This window comes from Panulirus ornatus, chromosome 17 (genome assembly GCF_036320965.1).
Source record: "Panulirus ornatus isolate Po-2019 chromosome 17, ASM3632096v1, whole genome shotgun sequence".
In the NCBI taxonomy this organism is placed as follows: domain Eukaryota; kingdom Metazoa; phylum Arthropoda; class Malacostraca; order Decapoda; family Palinuridae; genus Panulirus; species Panulirus ornatus.
The window spans coordinates 56,463,174-56,490,397 of NC_092240.1; the positions used below are offsets into that span (position 1 = coordinate 56,463,174).

The window sequence follows — 27,224 nt, forward strand, 5'->3', positions numbered from 1 at the left end:
GGTTCAATCCATTGACAGCACATCAACCCCAGTATACCACATCGTTCCAATTCACTTTATTTCTTGCATGCCTTTTACCCTCCTGTATGTTCAGGCCCCGATCGCTCAAAATCCTTTTCACTCCATCCTTCCACCTCCAATTTGGTCTCCCACTTCTCCTCGTTCCCTCCACCTCTGACACATATATCTTCTTTGTCAATCTTTCCTCACTCATTCTCTCCATGTGACCAAACCATTTCAAAACACCCTCTTCTACTCTTTCAACCACACTCTTTTTATTACCACACATCTCTCTTAACCTTTCATTATTTACTCGATCAAACCACCTCACACCACATATTGTCTTCTAACATCTCATTTAAAACACATCCACCCTCTGCACAACTCTATCTATAGCCCATGCCTCGCAACCATATAACATTGCTGGAACCACTATTCCTTCAAACATACTCATTTTTGCTCTCTGAGATAACGTTCTCACCTTCCTCGCATTCTTCAACACTCAGATTCTTCGCCCCCTCCCCCACCCTGTGACTCACTTCTGCTTCCATGGTTCCATCCGCCGCTAAATCCACTCCCAGATATCTAAAACACTTCACTTCCTCCAGTTTTTCTCCTTTCAAACCTCCAGTTTTCTCCTTTCAAACTTACCTCCCAGTTAACTTGTCCCTCAACCCTACTGAACCTAACAACCTCGCTCTTATTCACATTTATTCTCAGCTTTCTTCTCTCACAAACTTTACCAAACTCAGTCACCAACTTCTGCAGTTTCTCACCCGAATCAGCCACCAGCGCGATATCATCAGTGAACAACAACTAACTCACTTTCCAAGCTCTCTCATCCACAACAGATTTCATACTTGCCTCTCTCTCCAAAACTTTTGCATTCACCTCCCTGACCACCCATCCATAAACAGATTTAACAAGCATGGAGACATATGCACCCCTGCTGCAATCCGACGTTCACTGGGAACCAATCACTTTTCTCTCTTCCTACTCGTACACATGCCTTACATCCTTGATAAAAACTTTTCACTGCTTCTAGCAATTTACCTCCCATAACATATACTCTTAATACCTTCCACAGAGCATCTCTATTAATTCTGTCATATGCCCTCTCCAGATACATAAATGCTACATACAATTGTAATCCATCTGTTTTTCTAAGTGTTTCTCACATACATTCTTCAAAGCAAACACCTGATCCACACATCCTTTGCCACTTCTGAAACCACACTGCTCTTCCTCAATCTGATGCTCTGTACATGCCTTTATCCTCTCAATCAATACCTTCCCAAATAATTTCCCAGGAATACTCAACAAACTTATACCTCTGTAATTTGAACACTCACCTTTATCCCCTTTGCCTTTGTACATTGGCACTGTGCATGCATCCCGTCAATCCTCAGACACTTCACTATAAACCATATATACATTGAATATCCTCACAAACCATTCAACAACACAGTCACCCCCTTTTTAATGAATTCCACTGCAATACCATCCAAACCTGCAGCCTTGCCGGGTTTCATCTTCCGCAAAGCTTTCACTACCTCTTCTCTGTTTACCAAACCATTCTCCCTTAACCTCTCACTTTGTACACCACCTCTCCTAAAACACCCTATATCTGCCACTCATCATCAAACACATTCAACAAACCTTAAGATACTCACTCTATCTCCTTTTTACTTCACCACTACTTGTTATTACCTCCCAATTAGCCCCTTCATTAATGTTCCATTTGTTCTCTTGTCTGAAGCACTTTATTTACCTCCTTCCAAAACATCTTTTTTATTCTCCCTAAAATTTGATGATACTCTCTCACCCCAACTCTCATTTGCCCTCTTTTTCACCTGTTGCACCTTTCTCTTGACCTCCTGTCTCTTTCTTTTGTACATCTCCCAGTTATTCACACTACTTCCCTGCAAAAATCATCCAAATGCCTGTCTCTTCTCTTTCATTAACAATCTTACTTCTTCATCCCACCTCTCACTACCCTTTCTAATCTGTCCACCTCCCACCTTTCTCATGCCACAAGCATCTTTTGTGCAAACCATCACTGCTTCCCTAAATATATCCCATTCCTCCCCCACTCCCCTTATACCTAATGCTCCTGTCTAATTTTTTTTTTTTTTTTTTTTTTTTTTTTTGCTTTGTCGCTGTCTCCCGCGTTTGCGAGGTAGCGCAAGGAAACAGACAAAAGAAATGGCCCAACCCACCCCCATACACATGCCTTGATTCAATCCACTGACAGCACGTCAACCCCGGTATACCACATCACTCCAATTCACTCTATTCTTTGCCCTCCTTTCACCCTCCTGCATGTTCAGGCCCCGATCACATAAAATCTTTTTCACTCCATCTTTCCACCTCCAATTTGGTCTCCCTCTTCTCCTCGTTCCCTCCACCTCCGACACATATATCCTCTTGGTCAATCTTTCCTCACTCATTCTCTCCATGTGACCAAACCATTTCAAAACACCCTCTTCTGCTCTCTCAACCACGCTCTTTTTATTTCCACACATCTCTCTTACCCTTACGTTACTTACTCGATCAAACCACCTCACACCACACATTGTCCTCAAACATCTCATTTCCAGCACATCCATCCTCCTGCGCACAACTCTATCCATAGTCCACGCCTCGCAACCATACAACATTGTTGGAACCACTATTCCTTCAAACATAGCCATTTTTGCTTTCCGAGATAATGTTCTCGACTTCCACACATTCTTCAAGGCTCCCAGAATTTTCGCCCCCTCCCCCATCCTATGATCCACTTCCGCTTCCATGGTTCCATCCGCTGCCAGATCCACTCCCAGATATCTAAAACACTTCACTTCCTCCAGTTTTTCTCCATTCAAACTCACCTCCCAATTGAATTGACCCTCAACCCTACTGTACCTAATAACCTTGCTCTTATTCACATTTACTCTTAACTTTCTTCTTTCACACACTTTACCAAACTCAGTCACCAGCTTCTGCAGTTTCTCACATGAATCAGCCACCAGCGCTGTATCATCAGCGAACAACAACTGACTCACTTCCCAAGCTCTCTCATCCCCAACAGACTTCATACTTGCCCCTCTTTCCAAAACTCTTGCATTCACCTCCCTAACAACCCCATCCATAAACAAATTAAACAACCATGGAGACATCACACACCCCTGCCGCAAACCTACATTCACTGAGAACCAATCACCAATATATATATATATATATATATATATATATATATATATATATATATATATATTTTTTTTTTTTTTTTTTTTTGCTGTCTCCCGCGTTTGCAAGGTAGCGCAAGGAAACAGACGAAAGAAATGGCCCAACCCACCCCCATACACATGTATATACATACGTCCACACACGCAAATATACATACCTACACAGCTTTCCATGGTTTATCCCAGACGCTTCACATGCTTTGGTTCAATCCACTGACAGCACGTCAACCCCGATATACCACATCGCTCCAATTCACTCTATTCCTTGCCCTCCTTTCACCCTCCTGCATGTTCAGGCCCCGATCACACAAAATCTTTTTCACTCCATCTTTCCACCTCCAATTTGGTCTCCCTCTTCTCCTCGTTCCCTCCACCTCTGACACATATATCCTCTTGGTCAATCTTTCCTCACTCATTCTCTCCATGTGACCAAACCATTTCAAAACACCCTCTTCTGCTCTCTCAACCACTCTCTTTTTATTTCCACACATCTCTCTTACCCTTACGTTACTTACTCGATCAAACCACCTCACTCCACACATTGTCCTCAAACATCTCATTTCCAGCACATCCATCCTCCTGCGCACAACTCTATCCATAGTCCACGCCTCGCAACCATACAACATTGTTGGAACCACTATTCCTTCAAACATACCCATACCTGTCTAATGTTCTTACCTATTGCTGTCTATTGCTTCTACCATTTTACTAAAAGGCAGGGCTAGCACATAGTACTGACCACATGAAAATAGAGTAATGAAGAATGTGTGAGTTGAGCATTAAGTGGTATAAGTGACAAGGAGAGAATGTATAATTTATGGGCAGAATGTCAACAGACTTCACAGAAAGAAAAAACATGTACCTGAGTCAGGGGAGTGCTTCTTAACAACTGATGTGCTGCCTCACTGTGCAACTGTTAATAACCTTCCTAATATTATTATTTATTATTTTGCTTTGTCGCTGTCTCCCGCGTTAGTGAGGTAGCACAAGGAAACAGACGAAAGAATGGCCCAACCCGCCCACATACACATGTATATACATACACGTCCACACACGCAAATATACATACCTATACATCTCAATGTACACATATATATACACACACAGACATATACATATATACACATGTACATAATTCATACTGTCTGCCTTTATTTGTTCCCATCGCCACCTCGCCACACATGGAATAACAACCCCCTCCCCCCTCATGTGTGCGAGGTAGCACTAGGAAAAGACACCAAAGGCCCCATTCGTTCACACTCAGTCTCTAGCTGTCATGTAATAATGCACCGAAACCACAGCTCCTGATACCTTCCTGATACCCAGGCTAATAGTGCTGGTAATATACATCCCTGGTTTGTGGCTTCCTACCAACTATCTATCTATCTATACCTCTGGTGCCCTTTCCTTCCAGGAACTCCCATCAACGGGGGTGGCCAAGGCGAAAGAGTTTCCACTCATCCCTCTCCTTACATGCCACCCTTGCATGCACCACTCCACTCATTCTTCTGCCATTTCTCTCCCTCCAGTATTCTTCCACTCTGTTTTCCCATGTCACAGTGATCTGCCTCTCACACTAACCCCTTTAAGTGTATTGTCGTAGACTCTCCTTCTACTCTTCCCATCTTGCATTCTTTCCACATGCCCAAACCACTTCAAAGTATTATGTTTCACCCACTCTACTACTCCACAATCCATTCCCTTTGCAGTTCTTGCCATACCACATCTGACATACACCAGTTCATTTCTTTCTTCATTTCATCTAGTCAAACCACATGCTCCTCTCAAATAGGTATTTGCACAGCTTGGATTTATGACCTCTGTAACTCATTCCATGTCCATGTTTTGACGTTTAGGTCAGGGTTAGGAGGACTGTGCTGTCCATTAATCCTCTCTTCACTTCCATACGTACACCTTTACCCTTTTATTTTTTTTATTTTGGGACTCATTGACTCTTCTACTCTGTACTGTGCTCTCTCCCTTATCTTTCTTTCCATATCACAACTTACCCAAGAAAGTTTCTAAATATTTAGATTTTCTCACCACTTCCATCTTTCTTCTCTCATACCCAGTTCTCTCACCGCTTCCCTCTTTCTTCTCTCATACCACACTCTTCTTTCATTCTATATGGTTTTGCAATATCTGCACTTTCACTCCATTTCCTTTTAAACACCATTACTTTACTTTTACTTGCATTTACCCTCTATCACCAATGCTTACACACATCATAAAACACACATACAACCTTCTGCAACTCCTCTTCACTCTCATCTAACAACATAGTATCATCTGTAAACAGACTTACTACTAGCCTCCATGCCTTACCACTACACTCCATCTCTGCACCCCATTTGTCTAGTTCTCTTCTCACTCCTCTTATCAGACATCTGTTTTTGATGCTGTCTCACTAATGCCGGAAATGGCAAATATGTATAAAGAAAGAAAAAAGATTTATGTTTATATATTAATTATACTTGATCACTGTTTCCCATGTCAATGAGGTAGGAAACAGATGAGGCCAGGAAACAGATGAAGACCCATCCACTCATATACACACGTATGTACATATCATCATATACACATGTACATACCTATACATACACAGACATACACACATATATACACATTTGCATATTCATACTTGCTTACCTTCATCCATTCCTGGCGTCACCCCACCCACAGAAAACAGCATTGTCAACCCCTGCGTCAACAAGGTAGTGCCAGGAAAACAGACAAAAAAGGCCACATTTGTTCACACTCAGTCTCTAGCTATCATGTGTAATGCACTGAAACCACAGATCCCTATCCACATCCAGGCCCCACAGACCTTTCCATGGTTTACCCCAGATGTTTCACATGCCCTGGTTCAGTCCATTGACAGTACGTCAACCCCGGTATGCTACATTGTTCCAGTTCACTATTCCTTGTTTGCCTTTCACCCTCCTGTATGTTCAGGTCACAAATGCTCAAAATCTTTTTCACTCCATCCTTCCACCTTCAGTTTGGTCTCCCACCCCTTGTTCCCTCCACCTCTGACGTATATATCCTCTTTGTCGGTCTTTCCTCACTCATTCTCTCCATATGTCCAAACCATTTCAACACACCCTCTTCTTTTCTCTCAACCTTACTCTTTTTATTTCCACACATCTCTCTTACCCTTTCATTACTTACTTGATCAACCAAATCACGCCACATATTGTTCTCAAACATTTTATTTCCAACACATCCACCCTCCTCCATACAACCCTATCTGTAGCCCATGTCTCACATTCTATAACATAGTTGGAACTACTGTTCCTTCAAACATACCCATTTTTGCTCTCTGAGATAACATTCTCTCCTTCCACACATTCTTCATCACTCCCAGAACCTTCACTCCCTCCCCACCCTGTGACTTACTTCCTCTTCCATGGTTCCATTCTCTGCCAAGTTCACTCCCAGATATCTAAAACGCTTCACTCCCTCCAACCTTTCTCCATTCAAACTTACATCCCAATGAACTTGTCCCTCAATCCTACTGAACCTGATAACCTTACTCTTTTTCACATTTACTCTCAACTTTCTCCTTTCACATACTTTTCAAAATTCAGTCACCAACTTCTTCAGTTTCACACTTGAATCAGCCAATGACTCACTTCCCAGGCCGTCTCATCCCCAATGGACTGCATACTCGCCCCTCTCTCCAGAACTCTTGCATATACCTGCCTAACCACCCCATCTATGAACATCTCTTCCTACTCATGCACATGCCGTACATCTTTGGTAAAAACTTTTCACTGCTTCTAGCAGCTTACCTCCCACACCATTAAGACCTTCCACAATGCATCTCTTATCAACCCTATCATATGCCTTCTCCAGATCCATTAATGCAACAAACAAATCCCTCTGTTTTTCTATGTACTTCTCAAACATTCTTCAAAGCAAACACCTGATCCACACATCCTCTACCACCTCTGAAACCACACTGCTCTTCCCCAATCTGATGCTCTGTACGTGCCTTCATCTTCTCGATCAATACTCTCCCGTATAATTTCCCAGGAATACTCAACAAACTTATGCTTCTGTAGTTTGAACACTCGCCTTTATCCCCTTTGCCTTTGTACAGTGGCACTATGCATGCACTCCACCAATCCTCAGGCACTTCACTGTGATCCATACATACACTGAATATCCTTACCAATCAGTCAACAACTGCAGTCACCCCCTTTCTTAACAAGTTCTACTGCAGTACCATCCTAAACTGCCACCTTGCCAGATTTCATCTTTGGCGAAGCTTTCACTACCTTTTCTCCCTTAACCAAACTATTGTTCCTGATCCTCTCACTTCGCACACCATCTTGACCAAAACTCCCTATACCTGCCACACTGTCATCAAACACATTCAACAAACCTTCAAAATACTCACTCCATCTCTTCACTTCATCACTACCTGTTATTACTTCCCCACTTACCCCCTTCACCGATGTTCCCACTTGTTCTCTTGTCTTACTCACTTTATTTACCTCCTTCCAAAACATCTTTTTATTCTCCCTAAAGTTTAATGAAACTTTTGCACCCCAACTCTCATTTGCCCTCTTTCTCAACCCTCGGACCTTTCTCTTGACCTCCTGCCTTTTTTTTTTTTTTTTTTATACATCTCCCAGTCGTTTGCACTCCTTTCTTGCATGTATCATCCAAAGTCCTCTCTTTCATCTTTCACTGACAACTTTAGTCCTTCACCCCACCGCGCACTACCGTTTTTAATCTGCCCACCTTCCACCTTTCTCATGCCACATGCATCTTTTGCACAAGCCATCACTGCTTCACAAGATATATCCCATTCCTCACCCACTCCCCTCACATCATTTGCACTCACCTTTTGCCATTCTACACTCAATCTCTCCTGTTACTTCCTCTCAAGTATCCTTTCTGAGCTCACTTACTCAAACAACTCTTCTCCCTAACATTCTCTCTTCTTTTTTGAAAATCTCTACTGATCTTTACCTTTGCCTTCATAAGATAATGATCAGACATCCCTTCAGCTGCCTGTCTTAGCACATTAACATCCAAAAGTCTCTCTTTTACATGCCTATCAATTAACGTAATCCAGTAATGCCCTTTGACCATCTCTCCTACTCACATAGTATACTTATGTATATCTCTCTTTTTGAACCAGGTATTCCCAATCACCAGTCTTTTTCAGCATGCAAATGTACAAGCTCCTCACTATTTCCATTCACAACGCTGAATATCCCATGTACACCAATTATACCCTTAACTGCCACATTACTCACCTTCACATTTAAATCACCCGTCACTAAACCCAGTCTCATGCACCAAAGCTGCTAATACACTCACTCAGCTGCTCCCAAAACACTTGCCTCTCATGATCTTTCTTCTCATGACCAGGTGCATAAGCACCAGTAATTACCCGTCTCTCTCCTTCCACTTTCAGTTTTACCCACATCAATCAAGAATTTATTTTCTTACACACTATTACATACTTGCAAAGCTCCTGCTTCAGGAGTAGTGCTACTCCTTTCTTAGCTCGTCCTCTCACCAACCCTGAACTTTACTCCTAAGACTTCTCAAACCACTCTTCCCCTTTACCCTTGAGCTTCGTTTCACTCAGAACCAGAACATCCTGGTTTTTTTCCTCAAACATACTACTTATCTCCTTTTTTCTCATCTTGGTTACATCCACACACATTTAGACACTCCAGTCTGAGCCTTTGAGGAGGATGAGCACTCCCCACTTAAATCCTTGTGTTTTCCTTTTTAGAAATGGAAATACAAGGAGGGGAGGGTTTCCACCTCCCTGCTCACACCCCCTTTAGTCGCCTTCTACGACATGTGGGTAATACGTGGGAAGTATTCAAATAAGCCAGAGATCAAACATGATTCAATTACATCTCTTTCACTGAAACAGTTTGATTTAGCTATGGTCTTAGCTCCTTCCCAATCAATATGGTGATCAAAGGCAGCTTTATGTTGGGATAAGCTGCTGCTGTGTTTTGCTATCCTAACAATATACTTGTTGTGAAATCTTAGTCTCTAAATCTTTTCCCGATTTTCCAAGATAGAATTGTTACAGTCTTTATGTGGGACTTTATAAACAACACCTATATTATTTGATGGGCTATTTTTGATGAGGGCTTTCTTGATGGTTTTCTCATATTTGAATACTACTTGTACATTAGTACAACAACAACAATGTTGAGTAATGTAAGGGTAAGAGAGATGTGTGGAAATAAAAAGAGCGTGGTTGAGAGAGCAGAAGAGGGTGTTTTGAAATGGTTTGGCCACATGGAGAGAATGAGTGGGGAAAGATTGACCAAGAGGATATATGTGTTGGAGGTGGAGGGAACGAGGAGAAGTGGGAGACCAAATTGGGGGTGGAAAGATGGAGTGAAAAAGATTTTAAGTGATCGGGGCCTGAACATGCAGGAGGGTGAAAGGCGGGCAAGGAATAGAGTGAATTGGATCGATGTGGTATGCCGGGGTCGACATGCTGTCAATGAATTGAATCAGGGCACGTGAAGCGTTTGGGGTAAACCATGGAAAGTTGTGTGGGGCCTGGATGTGGAAAGGGAGCTTTGGTTTCAGGCATTATTACATGACAGCTAGAGACTGAGTGTGAACGAATGGGGCCTTTGTTGTCTTTTCCTAGCGCTACCTCGCACACATGAGGGGTGAGGGGGATGTTATTCCATGTGTGGCGAGGTGGCGATGGGAATGAATAAAGGCAGACAGTATAAATTATGCACATGTGTATATATGTATATGTCTGTGTGTGTGTATATATGTATACATTGAGATGTATAGGTATGTATATTTGCGTGGGTGGACGTGTATGTATGTACATGGTTATGGGGGTGGTTTGGGCCATTTTCTTTCGTCTGTTTCCTTGTGCTACCTCGCAAATGCGGGAGACAGCGACAAAGCAAAATAATAATAATAATAATAATAATAATAATAATACTTGTACATTATGTTTTTTTGAGAATGTGAACATTCGAGAAAATTCTCATTGAAGGGAAGAACAAGCGTTCTTTGGTAACTTTTACATTCTGACTTATCATTTTCGCAGAAAGTCCTCAATGTTCAGATCGTTAGGCCAAAAGCAAAGTACATCGTCCACATATGGGAGACAAACTTTCTTTTGTTCCGGTATAGTGTTTAGCAAATGATTTTCAAAGTACTTGGTACAAGGGGTGGATGCCATCAGGACCATAAGCCTTGCAGTTGTCCAGAGAGAAACACTTTTCGAACAGGCTGAGAAGAGATTATGGAGAGGGGCATAGGATCAGTAAGGGTGAAGGAATGTTAGAATCATCCAAGATGGAGTTAGAGGAGAAATGGGAGCCAAAGAGAGTTGCATTATCATTGGGAGAGACAGCTCTAGTACCATCAGAATGGAAAAGAGGAGGAAAGGTAGAGCGACAGAAGTTGTTAGAGATGACCCTAACCAAAAAACTAGAAAGACCTGTCACTGGATGACAAGGAGAGGTTAGCTTCCTTCCTTTGAATAAGGGAACACTTTCCATGACAGATAACATACTTGCAGTTATTACATCAGTAATAAAAGCTGAACAGGAGTCAGAGGAGGGAGATTTTTTTCAAGCCTGATATGTCTGATCCCTTGCCTGAATGGCCTCAGAACAGGAATTTTTGAGTCTTGGATTGGAAAAAAAAGGTCATCTTGGAGGAAGAGGGGATAAATGCTTCCATTGCCTTAAGAATAGCTTCTGCTGTGTGTTTGGCAGAGACACAAGCATTACCGCATAAAAGGAAGTAAAATTACTCAGGGAAAGGCAAAAAAGAAATTATGTATGTAAGTCCAGTTAGTTTTGTTGAGATGCCAGTATTTATGCATAGAAGGGGCTGCTGGAGGAAGAGGTGCTGTTAGAATAAATACATTTATGAGTGTGTTGATCAGATGAACTAATTAGGGGTGAGATTGTGTAGTTACAACAGGATGGGCTTGAGGTGAAATTCAGAACAAGAATATTAGGAGAGTGGTTATAGTAGTCAGGAATATGGGTAGGGTGGGAGATGATTCGCTCTAAATCATTGAGAATGTAGAATATGAGCTCTTCAATCTTTCCACCGTCCATCCGTACAGGGGCATTCAAATACTGTATTTCCTATGGTGTTTATTGAAGTCTCCGAAGTAGAGGATCTTGGCTTGCAGGTTAGATGATACCACAGTCTCATGGCAGGAGTTTAGACAGTCGAAGAAAGATATAGAATTTGTAGAATTAGGAGAGCAGTAGGCAAAACAGAGAAAAAGTATGGAAGTTGGGAGACAGACCTTGAGCCACATAACATCAAAGTTTGAGGCATGCATCAAAGTGTGTTTATGTTGGAACTTGCACAAACATCACTTTTTAACTGGAAACGAGTGGAGATGATAATTCAGTATGAAAATGGGACTAGTGAGAACATCTTTAGACAACTGTTTCTCAGAGAGAAGTAAGATATTAGGAGAGGTGCTAGACAGATGATGTTCAACAGAGGAGAGGTTACCAGAGAGACCAGGAATGTTGCTATAGTTAATAGAAAAAGAGGAAGGTCAAACAGAGAGGGAAAGGTCTTGGAAGGGGCTGGTACTAATACTGTCTGAGACTTCCCTCTCGTTAGCAGTAGTCAGGTGGAAATCTGGAGAGTCTTAGTAATCCATGATGCTGGGGACTCTATTATGATTATGCTTAAAAACATTCGAGCATACAGGAGTTGGTAAGAGTGGTCATGTGAAGAAAATAAGCAATATTTGAGTAGGTGTATGCTACTTGTAAGAAGATGTTAGGACTAGCCCAGTAGTCCTGTTTTGATGAGACAAAAATTAGACCAGCAATCCTAACATGGAGAGTATGTTTTCAGGCACCAATTTAACATTTATCAGTCAGACGGTAGTATCACCTTGGGTGGCTGCTGTCAACAGCCCTCTACCTAATGGATTGCTCCAAGGGTAGGGCACAGGATGTTCCTTAAGTTAGTTGGGGTATTAGGAGGGGCCAGTGCACTGCTACCTGAGCCTTCCCTCTCACTGGTAGCAGAGTCATGCGAGAAAGTGTAGTCAGAGAAATATACCTTAGATTTTCAGGGGTCGTGGGAGGGGCCATTACTATACTACCTAGGCCCTCCCTGTTGCTGGTAATAAAGTCACAAATGCTTGTGATAATGATGATGATAAGTACTGATATTGATAACGATGTTCATTGTTTTAATGACAGAAATAGCAATGATGTAAGGCAAGTGTATGTTTGTGTGTAATTAACTATTTGTAACTGCCTATCTGTAATGTATGGGGAAGAAGTTTTATACTCCTGGGACCCTAGTTCTTGAGCATCATATACAATGGTTATAAACCATTAAGCCATGTACAGTGGTTATAAACTAAAAAGACATATACACTGGGTATAAACCCATAAGCCATATGCAATGGGTGTAGAACCCCAGTGTGGTAAGTCTCACGCAGCAACCCATACAATATTCATGGTACCCTTTATTACCAAAATTCACCATAAACCCACTGGGAATATCTTATAGAAATTTGCTTGTATAAGCATGATAGAGACATCACAGTAAAGTGAAAAATACAAAGTGTAGTTCATATCTATAGCACTTCAGTGATTTAAGGGGTAAGAGAATATGAACAGTTAATCCTTTCAGACACAGAAGTTTGTGAGATACAAAAATGCCAAATTTTACACAGAGCAGCCATAGATATCAGGGTATGCAAAGGACTTACTAAAAGGTCTAATCTAGAGGGAGATGAATTAAACTATATGACAAAACTGATTAGCTAAGTTGTCATTTTGTTACACACTCTCACAGTCCAGCTTTGATGAGGTTTCATTAATTCACATTGTCTATGACACAGAAGGAAGTCTCTCATTAGCTGAATTTTTCTTCTTATAATTTCTGATACAATGTCTATGACACAGAAGGAAGTCTCTCATTAGCTGAATTTTTCTTCTTATAATTTCTGATACAATGAATGTTGTTTTGAACATTTGCTTATTGTGCTGTGACCATTGCATGTTGTGTAAGTAGTGGTAAGTAGCATTTACCAACATTTTGTTGACTTTATGTGCCAGGCATAAATCCTTGAAGCATCTGCATCAAATAATAATAAACCTACCATGCAGGTCTTGACTTTCCCTGATTTGTACATTAAGCCATTCAGTCATTCTATAGTAAATGAATGTCTCTGTTCCCCTGTCATTTTAGAAGCTCTTCAGTGTTTTTGGCAATTTTCTTCCCTTATTACTAAATCCCTTGTAAATATCAGAGATTCTGTCACAGTGTACACAAGGCTGTAGAGGAGGATGTGTGAGCATTATTTAGATACATGTTATCATTGCATTTTAGTCATGTGAATGATGTTTTGTTTTTGTATTTCCAGGTAAAGAACCTTTTTCTTGTTCATGTGGGGCTCTTTTCCGTACCAAGTATGATATGTATCAGCATAAGAAGAATGGTCATCGGTAAAGTCACTACAGATATATGAGACCAAAGAAGTTTCTGTGGAGAGTAAAGATAGCATCGACAGGCAGAGTCATATTACATTTTATATTGCCACATACAAAATAGTGGTTTTTATCCACCAAAGATATTAATGAAGACTTATGTTACCAACTACATCTTGGCACAAAACTAGGATATTTAAGAAGTTATGTTTTTTAATGTGACTTTGTGTTTAAGCTCAAGTATGTAACTTGGAAATGTGTATAGCATGGTCCGAGTTAGAGTAACAGTAGTTGTGGTTTGTTTGAGAAAAAGTTTAGAAAAGCTTTAGAAGTTTGTTAGCTTACATAATTCCTCTTGATACTTGGGTAATAGATTTGTCGACGACTTGTCTCTCTACCTGTCTGTCACATTATTCTTAAGTTCTTATGTGATGTTTCAGTCACATTTACTTCTTGACATAATGATTAAATCTTGCTCAAGTTAATCACACCTGTGTGCCCATTGCACTGCTCACAGTAGCAGTATCTATGACTTCCTTAAATATTGAACTCTGGTGCTGCCAAATGGTGGTGCTGCAAACTTCTGTATTTAAACTCTAGTGTTGCTAACTTTAACATTGTTAGAAACTCTCAAAACCGTTGATGTCCAGTGCTGTATCTGAAGTTTACCCAGTGTATTAATGAAATTTGTAGATTGAGAGGGTATTGTTTAGACTTAGGATGTCACTGAGTGACATTTTTTCTTTTACAGTGAATGCATGTGTGTATTTGTTTGTGGTTTCATGTTTAAGTTGTTGTGTATTGTATACACCACAACAGTAATGACAGATACCATTGATACCAGTGAGAGAAGAGTAAGAGGTTTTTTATTAACTTCATATATTCTTCAGCCTTTCAGCGCAGACAGTAAATCTGCAAGCCTTAAAGTGAGCTTATATACTAACATATTTATAATATTTATTTTGATTCTTTTTCATGATCATGAGGATGAAAATGGTACTTAAGTACCAATGACTTTTGATCTCAAATTTTTTGTTAATTTGTTTAGATTTGCCCTTAAGTGGTGCAGCACTGAGCAGTATAACAATCATGGATAACAGACTTTGTATTTGGAATCAGCATATTTTAACTGCATTTACAATGGAAAACATACATTTATAGATAATTGAAAGATTTGGAGCTTGTTAGATAAAGCATTAGTTTTCCTGTGGAGACTTTGTTGGTATATAAAGTACAGCAGAAAATAGCTCCATATATATAGTTTCAGCTTTAGGAGAACTGTTTTATATCTGTGTGTGTAATTATTGTAAAGGCCAGACAATATTTTGTTTGTGCCAGTATGGTGATATGGGTGGCATTTCAACTTGTTACCAATCAAACTGTATAAGAGTTAATGCTTATATGTTCTTGGGAATACTAGGTTGTGTTATTATAAAATTGTTTAGGTTGAGGGAAAGTTACCACCAAATAGTTTTAGTGTAAGCACGCATACCATTGATATATTTTTCTCTTGTTACCAAATAATGGTATGAACAGGTTGTATTTCTGTCTATTTTAGTTTTAAGAGTTTTTGTAAATGTTTTGATACTACATCTTCAGTCATCTACCCAAACATTTGGCCAAAATTAGTGATAGCGATATGAATGAGAAAGTAGCTAAGTGGTCTCTTACATTTTTTGATTGTTTACTTGTAATTTGCTTTCATTTAACAATATTTAGTTTCATCAAAGTTGCTGCATCATTGTATTGTGTAAGTAGTATTGTCTGGGTTCTTTGTAAAGAAATAATACAGTTCTAATTTGCATACTAGATCTGCACTACAGTACCATACAGCAGGAGTTAACTGGTTGTTGAATTTCTAGGAAAAGTATATATAAGTGAGAGATGCATCGAATTAAACTTGCCGTGCTTGTATCTATTGCTTAGCTTTAGTATTATGCATGTTACTTTTTTCATGTTTAGAGTTGCCTCATTATGTTATGATCTCTTTGCACTTTACCGTTGCAAGATGTTAAAAAATATCCAGTACATATTAGTCTGACTACCTAAACGAAGCCTGCCTTTGTCCCAGTTGACTGGTATCTGAAAAAGGAGCCAAATTGACAAATACTATTTGATCAGATATTCAGGAACCCACAAAACCAGCAATATAGTTCCCCACTCCTTCTGACTTGTATGGTGAACAAACAATTCATCTCATTATTCAAAATTGGTAATGAAGTAAGGATATTCCATCTACGGCTCAGGGATTTGTTCTTAATGCTACCTTGTTAATGCGGGAAATGGCGAATATGTATGAATATATATTTTTTATTTTTTTTTTTATTTTGCTTCGGCGCTGTCTCCCGGGTTAGCGAGGTAGCACAAGGAAACAGACGAAAGAATGGCCCAACCCACCCACATACACATGTATATACATACACGTCCACACACGCAAATGTACATACCTATACATCTCAATGTACACATATATATACCCAAACAGACTTATACATATATACACATGTACATAATTCATACTGTCTGCCTTTATTTATTCCCATCGCCACCTCGCCACACATGGAATGACAACCCCCTCCTCACTCATGTGTGCAAGGTAGTGCTAGGAAAAGACAACAAAGGCCCCATTCGTTCACACTCAGTCTCTAGCTATCAGGTAATAATGCACCGATACCACAGCTCCCTTTCCACATCCAGACCCCACAGAACTTTCCATGGTTTACCCCAGATGCTTCACATGCCCTGGTTCAATCCATTGACAGCACATTGACCCCGGTATACCACATCATTCCAATTCATTCTATTCCTTGCACGCCTTTCACCCTCCTGCATGTTCAAAATCTTTTTCACTCCATCTTTCCACCTCCAATTTGGTCTCCCACTTCTCCTCGTTCCCTCCACCTCTGACACATATATCCTCTTGGTCAATCTTTCCTCACTCATTCTCTCCATATGACCAAACCATTTCAAAACACCCTCCTTTGCTCTCTCAACCACACTCTTTTTATTTCCACACATCTCTCTTACCCTTACATTACTTACTCGATAAAACCACCTCACACCACATATTGTCCTCAAACATCTCATTTCCAGCACATCCACCCTCCTGCGCACAACTCTATTCATAGTCCACGCCTCGCAACCATACAACATTGTTGGAACCACTATTCCTTCAGACATACCAATTTTTGCTTTCCAAGATAATGTTCTCGACGTCCAAACATTCTTCAAGGCTCTCAGAATTTCCCCCCCTCCCTCACCCTATGATTCTCTTCTGCTTCCATGGTTCCATCCGCTGCCAGATCCACTCCCAGATATCTAAAACACTTTACTTCCTCCAGTTTTTCTCCATTCAAACTTACCTCCCAATTGACTTGACCCTTAACCCTACTGTACCTAATAACCTTGCTCTTATTCACATTTACTCTTAACTTTCTTCTTTCACACACTTTACCAAACTCAGTCACCAGCTTCTGCAGTTTCTCACATGAATCAGCCACTAGCACTGTATCATCAGCGAACAACAACTGACTCACTTCCCAAGCTCTCTCATCCACAACAGACTGCATACTTGCCCCTCTTTCCAAAACTCTTGCATTCACCTCCCTAACAACCCCATCCATAAAGAAATTAAACAACCATGGAGACATCACGCACCCCTGCCGCAAACCTACATTTACTGAGAACCAATCACTTTCCTCTCTTCCTACACGTACACATGCCTTACATCCTCGATAAAAACTTTTCACTGCTTCTAACAACTTGCCTCCCACACCATATATTCTTAATACCTTCCACAGAGCATTTTTATCAACTCTATGATATGCCTTCTCCAGATCCATAAAAGCTACATACAAATCCATTTGCTTTTCTAAGTATTTCTCACATACATTCTTCAAAGCAAACACCTGATCCACACATCCTCTACCTCTTCTGAAACCACACTGCTCTTCCCCAATCTGATGCTCTGTACATGCCTTCACCCTCTTGGTCAATACCCTCCCATATAATTTACCAGGAATACTCAACGAACTTATACCTCTGTAATTTGAGCACTCACTCTTATCCCCTTTGCCTTTGTACAGTGGTACTATGCAATCCTCAGGTTTCTCACCATGAATCATACATACATTAGATAACCTTACCAACCAGTCAACAATGCAGTCACCCCCTTTTTTAATAAATTCCACTGCAATACCATCCAAACCTGTTGCCTTGCCGGCTTTCATCTTCTGTAAAGCTTTTACTACCTCTTCTCTGTTTACCAAATCATTTTCCCTAACCCTCTCACTTTGCACACCACCTCGACCAAAACACCATATATCTGCCACTCTATCATCAAACACATTCAACAAACCTTCAAAATACTCACTCCATCTCCTTCTCACATCACCACTACTTGTTATCACCTCCCCATTAGCCCCCTTCACTGAAGTTCCCCTTTGCTCCCTTGTCTTACGCACTTTATTTACCTCCTTCCAAAACATCTTTTTATTCTCCCTGAAATTTAATGATACTCTCACACCCCAACTCTCATTTGCCCTCTTTTTCACCTCTTGCACCTTTCTCTTGACCTCCTGCCTCTTTCTTTTATAAATCCTCCCACTCATTTGCATTTTTTCCCTGCAAAAATCGTTCAAATGCCTCTCTCCTCTCTCTCACTAATAATCTTACTTCTTCATCCCACCACTTACTACCCTTTCTAATCAACCCACCTCCCACGCTTCTCATGCCACAAGCATCTTTTGCGCAATCCATCACTGCTTCCCTAAATACATCCCATTCCTCCCCCACTCCCCTTACCTCCTTTGTTCTCACCTTTTTCCATTCTGTACTCGGTCTCTCCTGGTACTTCCTCACACAAGTCTCCTTCCCAAGCTCACTTACTCTCACCACTCTCTTCACCCCAACATTCTCTCCTCTTTTCTGAAAACCCCTACAAATCTTCACCTTCGCCTCCACAAGATAATGATCAGACATCCCTCCAGTTGCACCTCTCAGCACATTAACATCCAAAAGTCTCTCTTTCACGCGCCTATCAATTAACACGTAATCCAATAACGCTCTCTGGCCATCTCTCCTACTTACATACATATACTTATGTGTATCTCGCTTTTTAAACCAGGTATTCCCAATAACCAGTCCTTTTTCAGCACATAATCTACAAGCTCTTCACCATTTCCATTTACAACACTGAACACCCCATGTTTACCAATGATTCCCTCAACTGCCACATTACTCACCTTTGCATTCAAATCACCCATCACTATAACTATAACCCAGTCTTGTGCATCAAAACCACTAACACACTCATTCAGCTGCTCCCAAAACACTTGCCTCTCATGCTCTTTCTTCTCATGCCCAGGTGCATATGCACCAATAATCACCCATCTCTCCATCAACTTTCAGTTTTACCCATATCAATCTAGAATTTACTTTCTTACACTCTCTCACATACTCCCACCACTCCTGTTTCAGGAATAGTGCTACTCCATCCCTTGCTCTTGTCCTTTCACTAACCCCTGACTTTACTCCTAAGACATTACTAAACACTCTTCCCCTTTACCCTTGAGCTTCGTTTCACTCAGAGCCAAAACATCAAGGTTCCTTTCCTCAAACATATTACCTATCTCTCCTTTTTTCTCATCTTGGTTTCATCCACACACATTTAGACACCCCAATCTGAGCCTTCGAGGAGGATGAGCACTCCCCACGTGACTCCTTCTGTTTCCCTTTTTAGAAAGTTATACATCATCTCTTTTTCCCGCATCAACGAGGTAGCACCAGGAAACAGACAAAGAATGGGCCATCCACTCATATACATATTTATATATGTAAGGTGATCAAGTAAGTAATGAAAGGGTAAGAGAGATGTGTGGTAATAAAAAGAGTGTGGTTGAGAGAGCAGAAGAGATTGTATTGAAATGGTTTGGTCACTTGGAGAGAATGTGTGGGGAAAGATTGACAAAGAGGATATATATGTCATAGGTGGAGGGAATGAGGAGAAGTGGGAACCAAATTGGAGGTGGAAGGATTGAGTGAAAAAGATTTTGAGCGATCGGAGCCTGAACATACAGGAGGGTGAAAGGTGTGCAAGGAACAGAGTGAATTGGAATGATGTGGTATACCGGGGTTGATGTGCTGTCAGTGGATTGAACCAGGGCATGTGAGGCGTCTGGGGTAAACCTGGATGTGGAAAGGGAGTTGTGGTTTTGATACATTACACATGACAGCTAGAGGCTGAGTGTGAATGAATGTGGCCTTTGTTGTCTTTTCCTAGCGCTACCTCGCACGCGTGGGGGGAGGGGAGTGCCATGTGTGGCGGGGTGGTGACGGGAATGGATGAAAGCAGCAAGTATGAATGTGTACATGTATATATTTGTATATGTCTGTGTATGTATATGTATGTATACGTTGAAATGTATAGGTATGTATATGTGCGTGTGTGGGCATGTATGTATATACATGTGTAAGTGGGTGGGTTGGGCCATTCTTTCGTCTGTTTCCTTGCGCTACCTCCCTAACGCAGGAGACAGCAGCAAAGTATAAGAAAATTTATATAAGTAAACGCTTATATATACATACCTATACATATCAACATATGCATGCATATACATACACACAGTCATATACATATCAGCATATGCACACATATACATACACATACACAGACACATACATATATACACATGTACATATTCATACTTGCTTGCCTTCATTCATTCCTGTCGCTTTCCCACCCCACAGGAAGCAGCATCGCTACTCCCCGCTTCAGCAAGATAGCGCCAGGAAAACAGACAAAAAAGGCCACATTCTTTCACACTCAGTCTTTAGTTTTCATGTGAATTGCCACAAAACCACAGCTCCCTATCCACATCCAAGCCCCACAGACCTTTCCATGGTTTACCCCAGACGCTTCACATGCCCCGATTCATTCATTGACAGCATGTCGACCCCATTATACCACACCATTCCAATTCACTGTATTTCTTGCATGCCTCTTACTCTCCTGTATGTTCAGGCCCTGATCGCTCAAAATCTTTTTCACTCCATCCTTCCACTTCCAATTTGGTCTTCTGCTTCTCCTTGTTCCCTTCATCTCTGATATGTATATCCTCTTTGTCAATCTTTCCTCACTCATTCTCTCCATATGTCCAAACCATTTCAGCACACCCTCTTCTGCTCTCTCAACCACACTTTTTATTTCCATCCATCTCTTACCCTTTCATTACTTAATCAGACCACCTCACATCACATACTGTCCTCAAACATTTCATTTCCAACACATCCACCCTCCTCTTTACAACCCTATCTATAGCCCATGTCTTGCAACCATACAACATTGTTGGAACTAATGTTTCTTCAAACATACCCATTTTTGCTTTCCGAGATAACATTCTCTCCTTCTACACATTCTTTATTGCTCCCAGAACCTTCGCTCCCTCCCCCACCATGTGACTCACTTCTGCCTCCATGGTTCCATCCGCTGCCAAATCCACTCCCAGATATCTAAAACTCTTCACTTCCTCCAGTTTTTCTCCATTGAAACTTACATCCCAATTAACTTGTCCCTCAACCCTGCTGAACCTAATAACCTTGCTCTTATTTACATTTACTCTCAACTTTCCCGTTTCACATACTTTTCCAAACTCAGTCACCAACTTTTGCAGTTTCTCACTCAAATCAACCACTAGAGCTGTATCATCGGCAAACAGCAACTGACTCACCTCCCAGGTCCTCTTATCACAACAGACTGCGTATATACTCACCCCTCTCTCCAAAAGTCTTGCATTTACCTCCCTCATCACCCCTATCCATAAACAAATTAAACATACATGTGGACATCACATACCCCTGCCGCAGACTGATATTCACTGGGAACCAATCACTCTCCTCACTTCCTACTTGTGCACATGCCTTACATTCTTGGTAAAATCTTTTCACTGCTTCTAGCAACTTACCTTACACACCATATAGTCTTAAGACTTTCCACAAGCATCTCTATCAGCCCTATCATATATCTTCTCCAGGTCCATAAATGCTAAATACATCTATTTTTCTAAGTATTTCTCACATACATTCTTCAAAGCAAACACCTGATCCATGCACCCTCTACCACTCCTGAAACCACACTGCTCTTCCCCAATCTGATGTTCTGTATGTGCTTTCACCCTCTCAATTAATACCCTCCCATATGATTCCCCAGAAATACTCAACAGACTTGTGCCTCTGTATTTTGCACACTCACCATCCTCTCCTTTGCCTTTGTACAGTGGCACTATGCACACACACACACACACACACACACACACACACACACACACACACACACACACACCCTAGCCTGAGCCAGGTGTCCATTTTGTCAACCAGCCTGCAAGGGTGGATGAACAGCTAGGTTAACTGTGGACCGACTGCTACAACCAGGATTCATATCTATGCATTTGACGCTCTGTAGCATGTGAATGCATCTTGTCAGGAACGTTACCTCTACACATGGAGGTCTATAATTTACAGATGTTTGCACTCGTAATCCAGAGAATTTGCTATAATGGTCTGTCAGATCACACTCATTTATTTGAATGTTACTGATTGATGTTTTACAACCTACTTTATATATTTGTTATATGGTCCAATTTCTTTGTTTAACCTCTGTCCAAGTAACTTTCCCTGAATCTGGTTTATAGCTTGTCAGTTCACTCTATGATTACAAGAGTAACTCTGTCTTGAGCACTACTTTTGAAAAGCTGGCCCCATATGGAGTCATAGTTGGGCAAGAGTTAATTTACTGTTTAAGAATACAGTTTCCTGCTCAGCATATGAAATTATTTTGTATTTCTAGATGACCTTTATATACTTAATATGAATAATGGTGAGGTAAAACAATTGTTTTAATGTTACATGATATTCATACTATGGTAATTTGGTATGCATCGTGTTTTCGTAAACAAAGTTCAAGCCGGTGTCCGCCTCCCTTCATTTTCTTAAATTTGTTGCTTGGTTGTAGTAGTGTCTATCCATGGCTTGTATCAGATATTGAAAATTCATTTTGATTGGGTAGAATTATTTTCTCTTCAGGCACATTTAAAGTATCATTATCAATTCTTCCACACCACTTACCCTCCTCTGTGTTTAGGCCGTGATCGCTCAAAGTCTTTTTCACTTCATCCTTCCCCTTCCAATTTGGTCTCCCACTTGTCAATGTTCCCTACATCTCTGACACATATATCGTCTTTGTCAATCTTTCCTCACTCATTCTCTCTGTATGTCCAAACCATTTCAACACACCCTCTTATGCTCTCTCAACCACATTCTTTTTATTTCCACACATCTCCCTTACCCTTTCATTACTTACTTAATCAAACCACCTCACACTACACATTGTCCTCAACCATTTCACTTCCAACACATCCACCTTCCTCCGTACAACCCCATGCCGTGCAACCATATGATATTGTTGGAACTAATGTTCCTTCAAACGTACCCATTTTTGCTGTAAGATAACGCTCTCTCCTTCCACACATCCTTTACCGCTCCCAGAACCTTCGCATTAATTGGATGCCCTTGATTAGGGCCTAAACTGCCCGGGCCATCTCAGCTTAAAAAAAGAAAAAAGTTTTATTATTTTGTGATGCTAGGACACCTTTTTATGGGGCTCTTTCATCTTAGAGGCTGTGCTTCATGCAGGAGCAGGATAAAGTGGGCTGCTTTGGGATAAGAAGACTTTTACATCTCTGTAATTACCTATTTCTACAGTAATAGGAGAGATTTCTACACTCATTGGGCCCTGTCTTCTGAACTTTTTGTGCCATCAAGTAGCCTTTTAAACCTTTGTAAACTGCCAGCATTAATTTTATCATTGGTCAGAATATTCCAGCCATCCACCACCCTAACACAAAACCTGTACTTCTGAACATCCTTTCTACCTAACACTTTAACCAATTCATTGTTATGTCTTTTGGTTACTCTGATGCTGCATCTCTTGAAGAACTGTTAAGTGTCAGTATCATACAGCTGATATAGAAATTTGTTTTCAGGACCTTCCCTCTCTCTCTCCCCCCTCCCATATGGTGGACAGCTTTGTAGCTCTCAGTCTCACATCTTGGCTCATTTATCTAACTCATGTATCATTTTATTTGTTCCTCTTTAAGTACAGTGGCCAGATTAAAAAGGCATATTCAAGCTTTGGTCTGATGTATGTAGTTAATGGTAGTAGTTTATAGGCAGCTAACAACCATGGAGGTATAATACGAGTACTACCTTCCTTAGTATCATGAGGGTTAGTGACTGCAGGTGAGCCAGCACTTCACTGGTTGTCAAGTTGGACTCATCTGACCCAGGTAACTATCTTTTCTTTCTGCTTCACCAACATGTGGACTACTGGTATTCTACCCACAGACATGCAATCTCTTCTTGTTATACATAACTCTTGATAACACTGAACTCACACAGCTCATTCCTCATAGCTCTGGATTTTCCTGCAGTAAGCACTATGTGCTAACTTGCCTTTTGGCAAAATGGTAGGAGCAATAGATAGTAGTAATAAGTAGGAACATTAAGTAGAAGAAGTAGGTCGGAGCATTTGGTAGATGTAGTCATTTAGGAACATTGGGTAGGAACCTCTGTAAACACTGCATTAGAGTTGCCCTCTGCCAGTGACCCATTAAGGGTGAAGCGCTAAAGGCTAAGAATCGGCACTTGAGTTCTCTAGTTATGGAGACCTGATTGCTAAGGCCACCCCCTTGAGGGAGTTCCGGTTGGAACAGGTGTCAGAGATAAAGATGGATAGATAGACATTGAATTTGAGTCTTATATTTGCCAGCAGACAGTTTGCATATTTCACAGGTGTCCTGTTGTGTAGGTCTGGCAGTGAATTAAGCACGATGATGATCCATAGATCTCTTTCACATTATATTCCTGTAATGTATTTCATTTGTTAATAATCACACTGAGGCATTCCTTCACTTTTTTCCATCTTCATCACCTTGCACTTCCTTGGATTGAATTTCATTAATGATTTAACTAACCAATTTCAGAGTTGGTCCAGGTCCCCTTGTAGGCCGATGCAGTCATCATTCTTCCTTATTCCTCACCTGACCTTGACATTGTCTCTTCTGTGTGCTGACAGTGGCATAACTTTGTCAAAGATGACTTTTCATTTACTGTTTTACCTCTTGCAGGCAGTCTTCTAACACCTACCCACCTACATACCTGTGATTATCTGAAACAATATTTTGCCATGGTGGCACCGCATTCTCAATGAGTGAGACTATTCTTCTCAACTACCAACTGCATTATTCTTTCATGCTATTCACCATTTCCCGCATTAGCGAGGTAGTGTTAAGAACAGAGGACTGGGCTTTTGAGGAATATCCTCATTTAGGACTGATTCATTCACATGTCTAGAATTCTTGTAAATGTTTCTCTGGTTCTTCCATGCTTTCTCTTTCTTTCATTCCTGTTCATTGTTTAGGGCATTAGCTACCTGTGTTAATGCAAGGAACAGGTAAAGAAATGGCCTTATTCACTCACATCCATTGTCTAGCTGTCATGCGTAATGCATTAAAACCACTTCTCCCTATCCACTACCTGACCCCTCAGACCTTTCCATGGTTTCCCCCAGCTGCTTTATATGCTCTAGTTCATTTTATTTGCAGCACATCATCCCATGTATACCATATTGTTGTAATTCATTCTGTCCCATGCATGCTTTTCACCTTCCTGCGTGTTCAAGCACAAAGCAGTCAAATCATGTTTACTACATCCCTCCATTCCCAATTCAGTCTCTTTCTCCCTGACCCCTCTGATTCTGACACATAATCCTCTTTGTCAGTCTCTCCAAACCATTTTAGCACTCCCTCTTCAGCTCTCTCAACCATTCTATCATTACCTCACCTACCTTTTACCCTGTCATTTCTTTATCAACTGACCCTGCTATCTACCTGTCTATTCATCTATATCTCTGATGCCAGTTCCCCCTGGGAACTCCAATCAAGGGAGTGGCCACAGCAAAAGTCTCCACTTATCCCTGTCCTTATAAGCCTCCCTTGCATACACCATTCCATGCATTCTTCTACCATTTATCTCCATCTAGTACTATTCTACTCGTTATTTTCTCATGTCACAGGTGGTCTTCCTCTCACACCAACCCCTTTAATTGTTCTGGCAAATACTCTCTTAGTAATCTCCCCTTCTTACATTCTTTGCACATGCCCAAACCACCTCAAAGTATTGTTTCACCCGCTGTAACACCCCACAATTTATTTCCTTTGCATTCCCTGCATTACCACATTTCTCATACACCTTGTCATTTCTTTCTTCATTCCATTTAGTCATACCACATTCTCCTCTTAGATAGCTTATTTCTATAGCATGGATTCATGTGTTGCGCGAGTCATTCCATGTTCATGTTTCAGCTGCATAGGTCAGGGATAGGAGGACTATGCTGTCCTTTGATCCCTTCTGCACTTAGTTACATCTCTCCCCTACTTTATTTTATATAGGGATCCAATTACTTGTCTACCATGTACTCCTCTCTCCCATATCTCTCTTTTATGTTACTAGACTTGCCCGAGATAGCTCCTAAATACTTGAATTCCCTCACCTCTTCTGGTCATTCTCCCCCCATATCTGTAGTACAATTTAGTACAAATCTTCTCTCACTCAGTAGAGTTTTGCATAATCAATACTTTCACTCTGTTTCCTTCAAACACCAGTCTCTTTACTTTTAAGTGCATTTACACGTAATTGCTTATGCTTACATACATCATAAAAGACATATCCTTCTGCAACTCCTCTTCACTCTTAGCAAACAACACTCTTATCTTCAGCAAAGAGGCTTCTTTACTAGCCACCATACATTACTACCATTCTCCATCTCTGCACTCCCTTTCTCTAGTTTTATTTTCACCCCTTGTATCATCTGTATATATATATATTTTTTTTTGCTTTGTCGCTGTCTCCCGAGTTAGCCAGGTAGCGCAAGGAAACACACGAAAGAATGGCCCAACCCACCCACATACACATGTATATACATACACGTCCACACACGCAAATATACATACCTATACATCTCAATGTACACACACATATATATATATATATATATATATATATATATATATATATATATATATATATATATACACACAGACATATACATATATATACATGTACATAATTCATACTGTCTGCCTTTATTTATTCCCATCGCCACCTCGCCACACATGGAATAACAACCCCCTCCCCCCTCATGTGTGCGAGGTAGTGCTAGGAAAACACAACAAAGGCCCCATTTGTTCACACTCAGTCTCTAGCTGTCATGTAATAATGCACCAAAACCATAGCTCCCTTTCCACATCCAGGCCCCACAGAACTTTCCATGGTTTACCCCAGACGCTTCACATGCCCTGGTTCAATCCATTGACAGCATGTTGAACCCAGTATACCACATCGTTCCATTTTACTCTATTCCTTGCCCGCCTTTCACCCTCCTGCATGTTCAGGCCCCGATCACTCAAAATCTTTTTCACTCCAGCTTTCC

At 40.9% G+C, this 27,224-nt stretch overlaps 1 protein-coding gene across 2 annotated transcripts in view; it reads left to right on the forward strand.

Annotated features, from left to right (window-relative positions):
• The window catches only part of LOC139754818 (uncharacterized), a 105,545-nt gene extending 90,569 nt beyond the window's left edge, over positions 1-14,976 (forward strand). For both annotated transcript variants that reach the window (XM_071672669.1, XM_071672670.1), the window contains exon 9: positions 13,618-14,976. In XM_071672669.1, coding sequence (XP_071528770.1) covers positions 13,618-13,703 — 86 coding nt within the window. In that variant the 3' untranslated portion in view covers positions 13,704-14,976. The remainder of the gene's footprint in view (positions 1-13,617) is intronic.
• Positions 14,977-27,224: the final 12,248 nt, after the last annotated feature.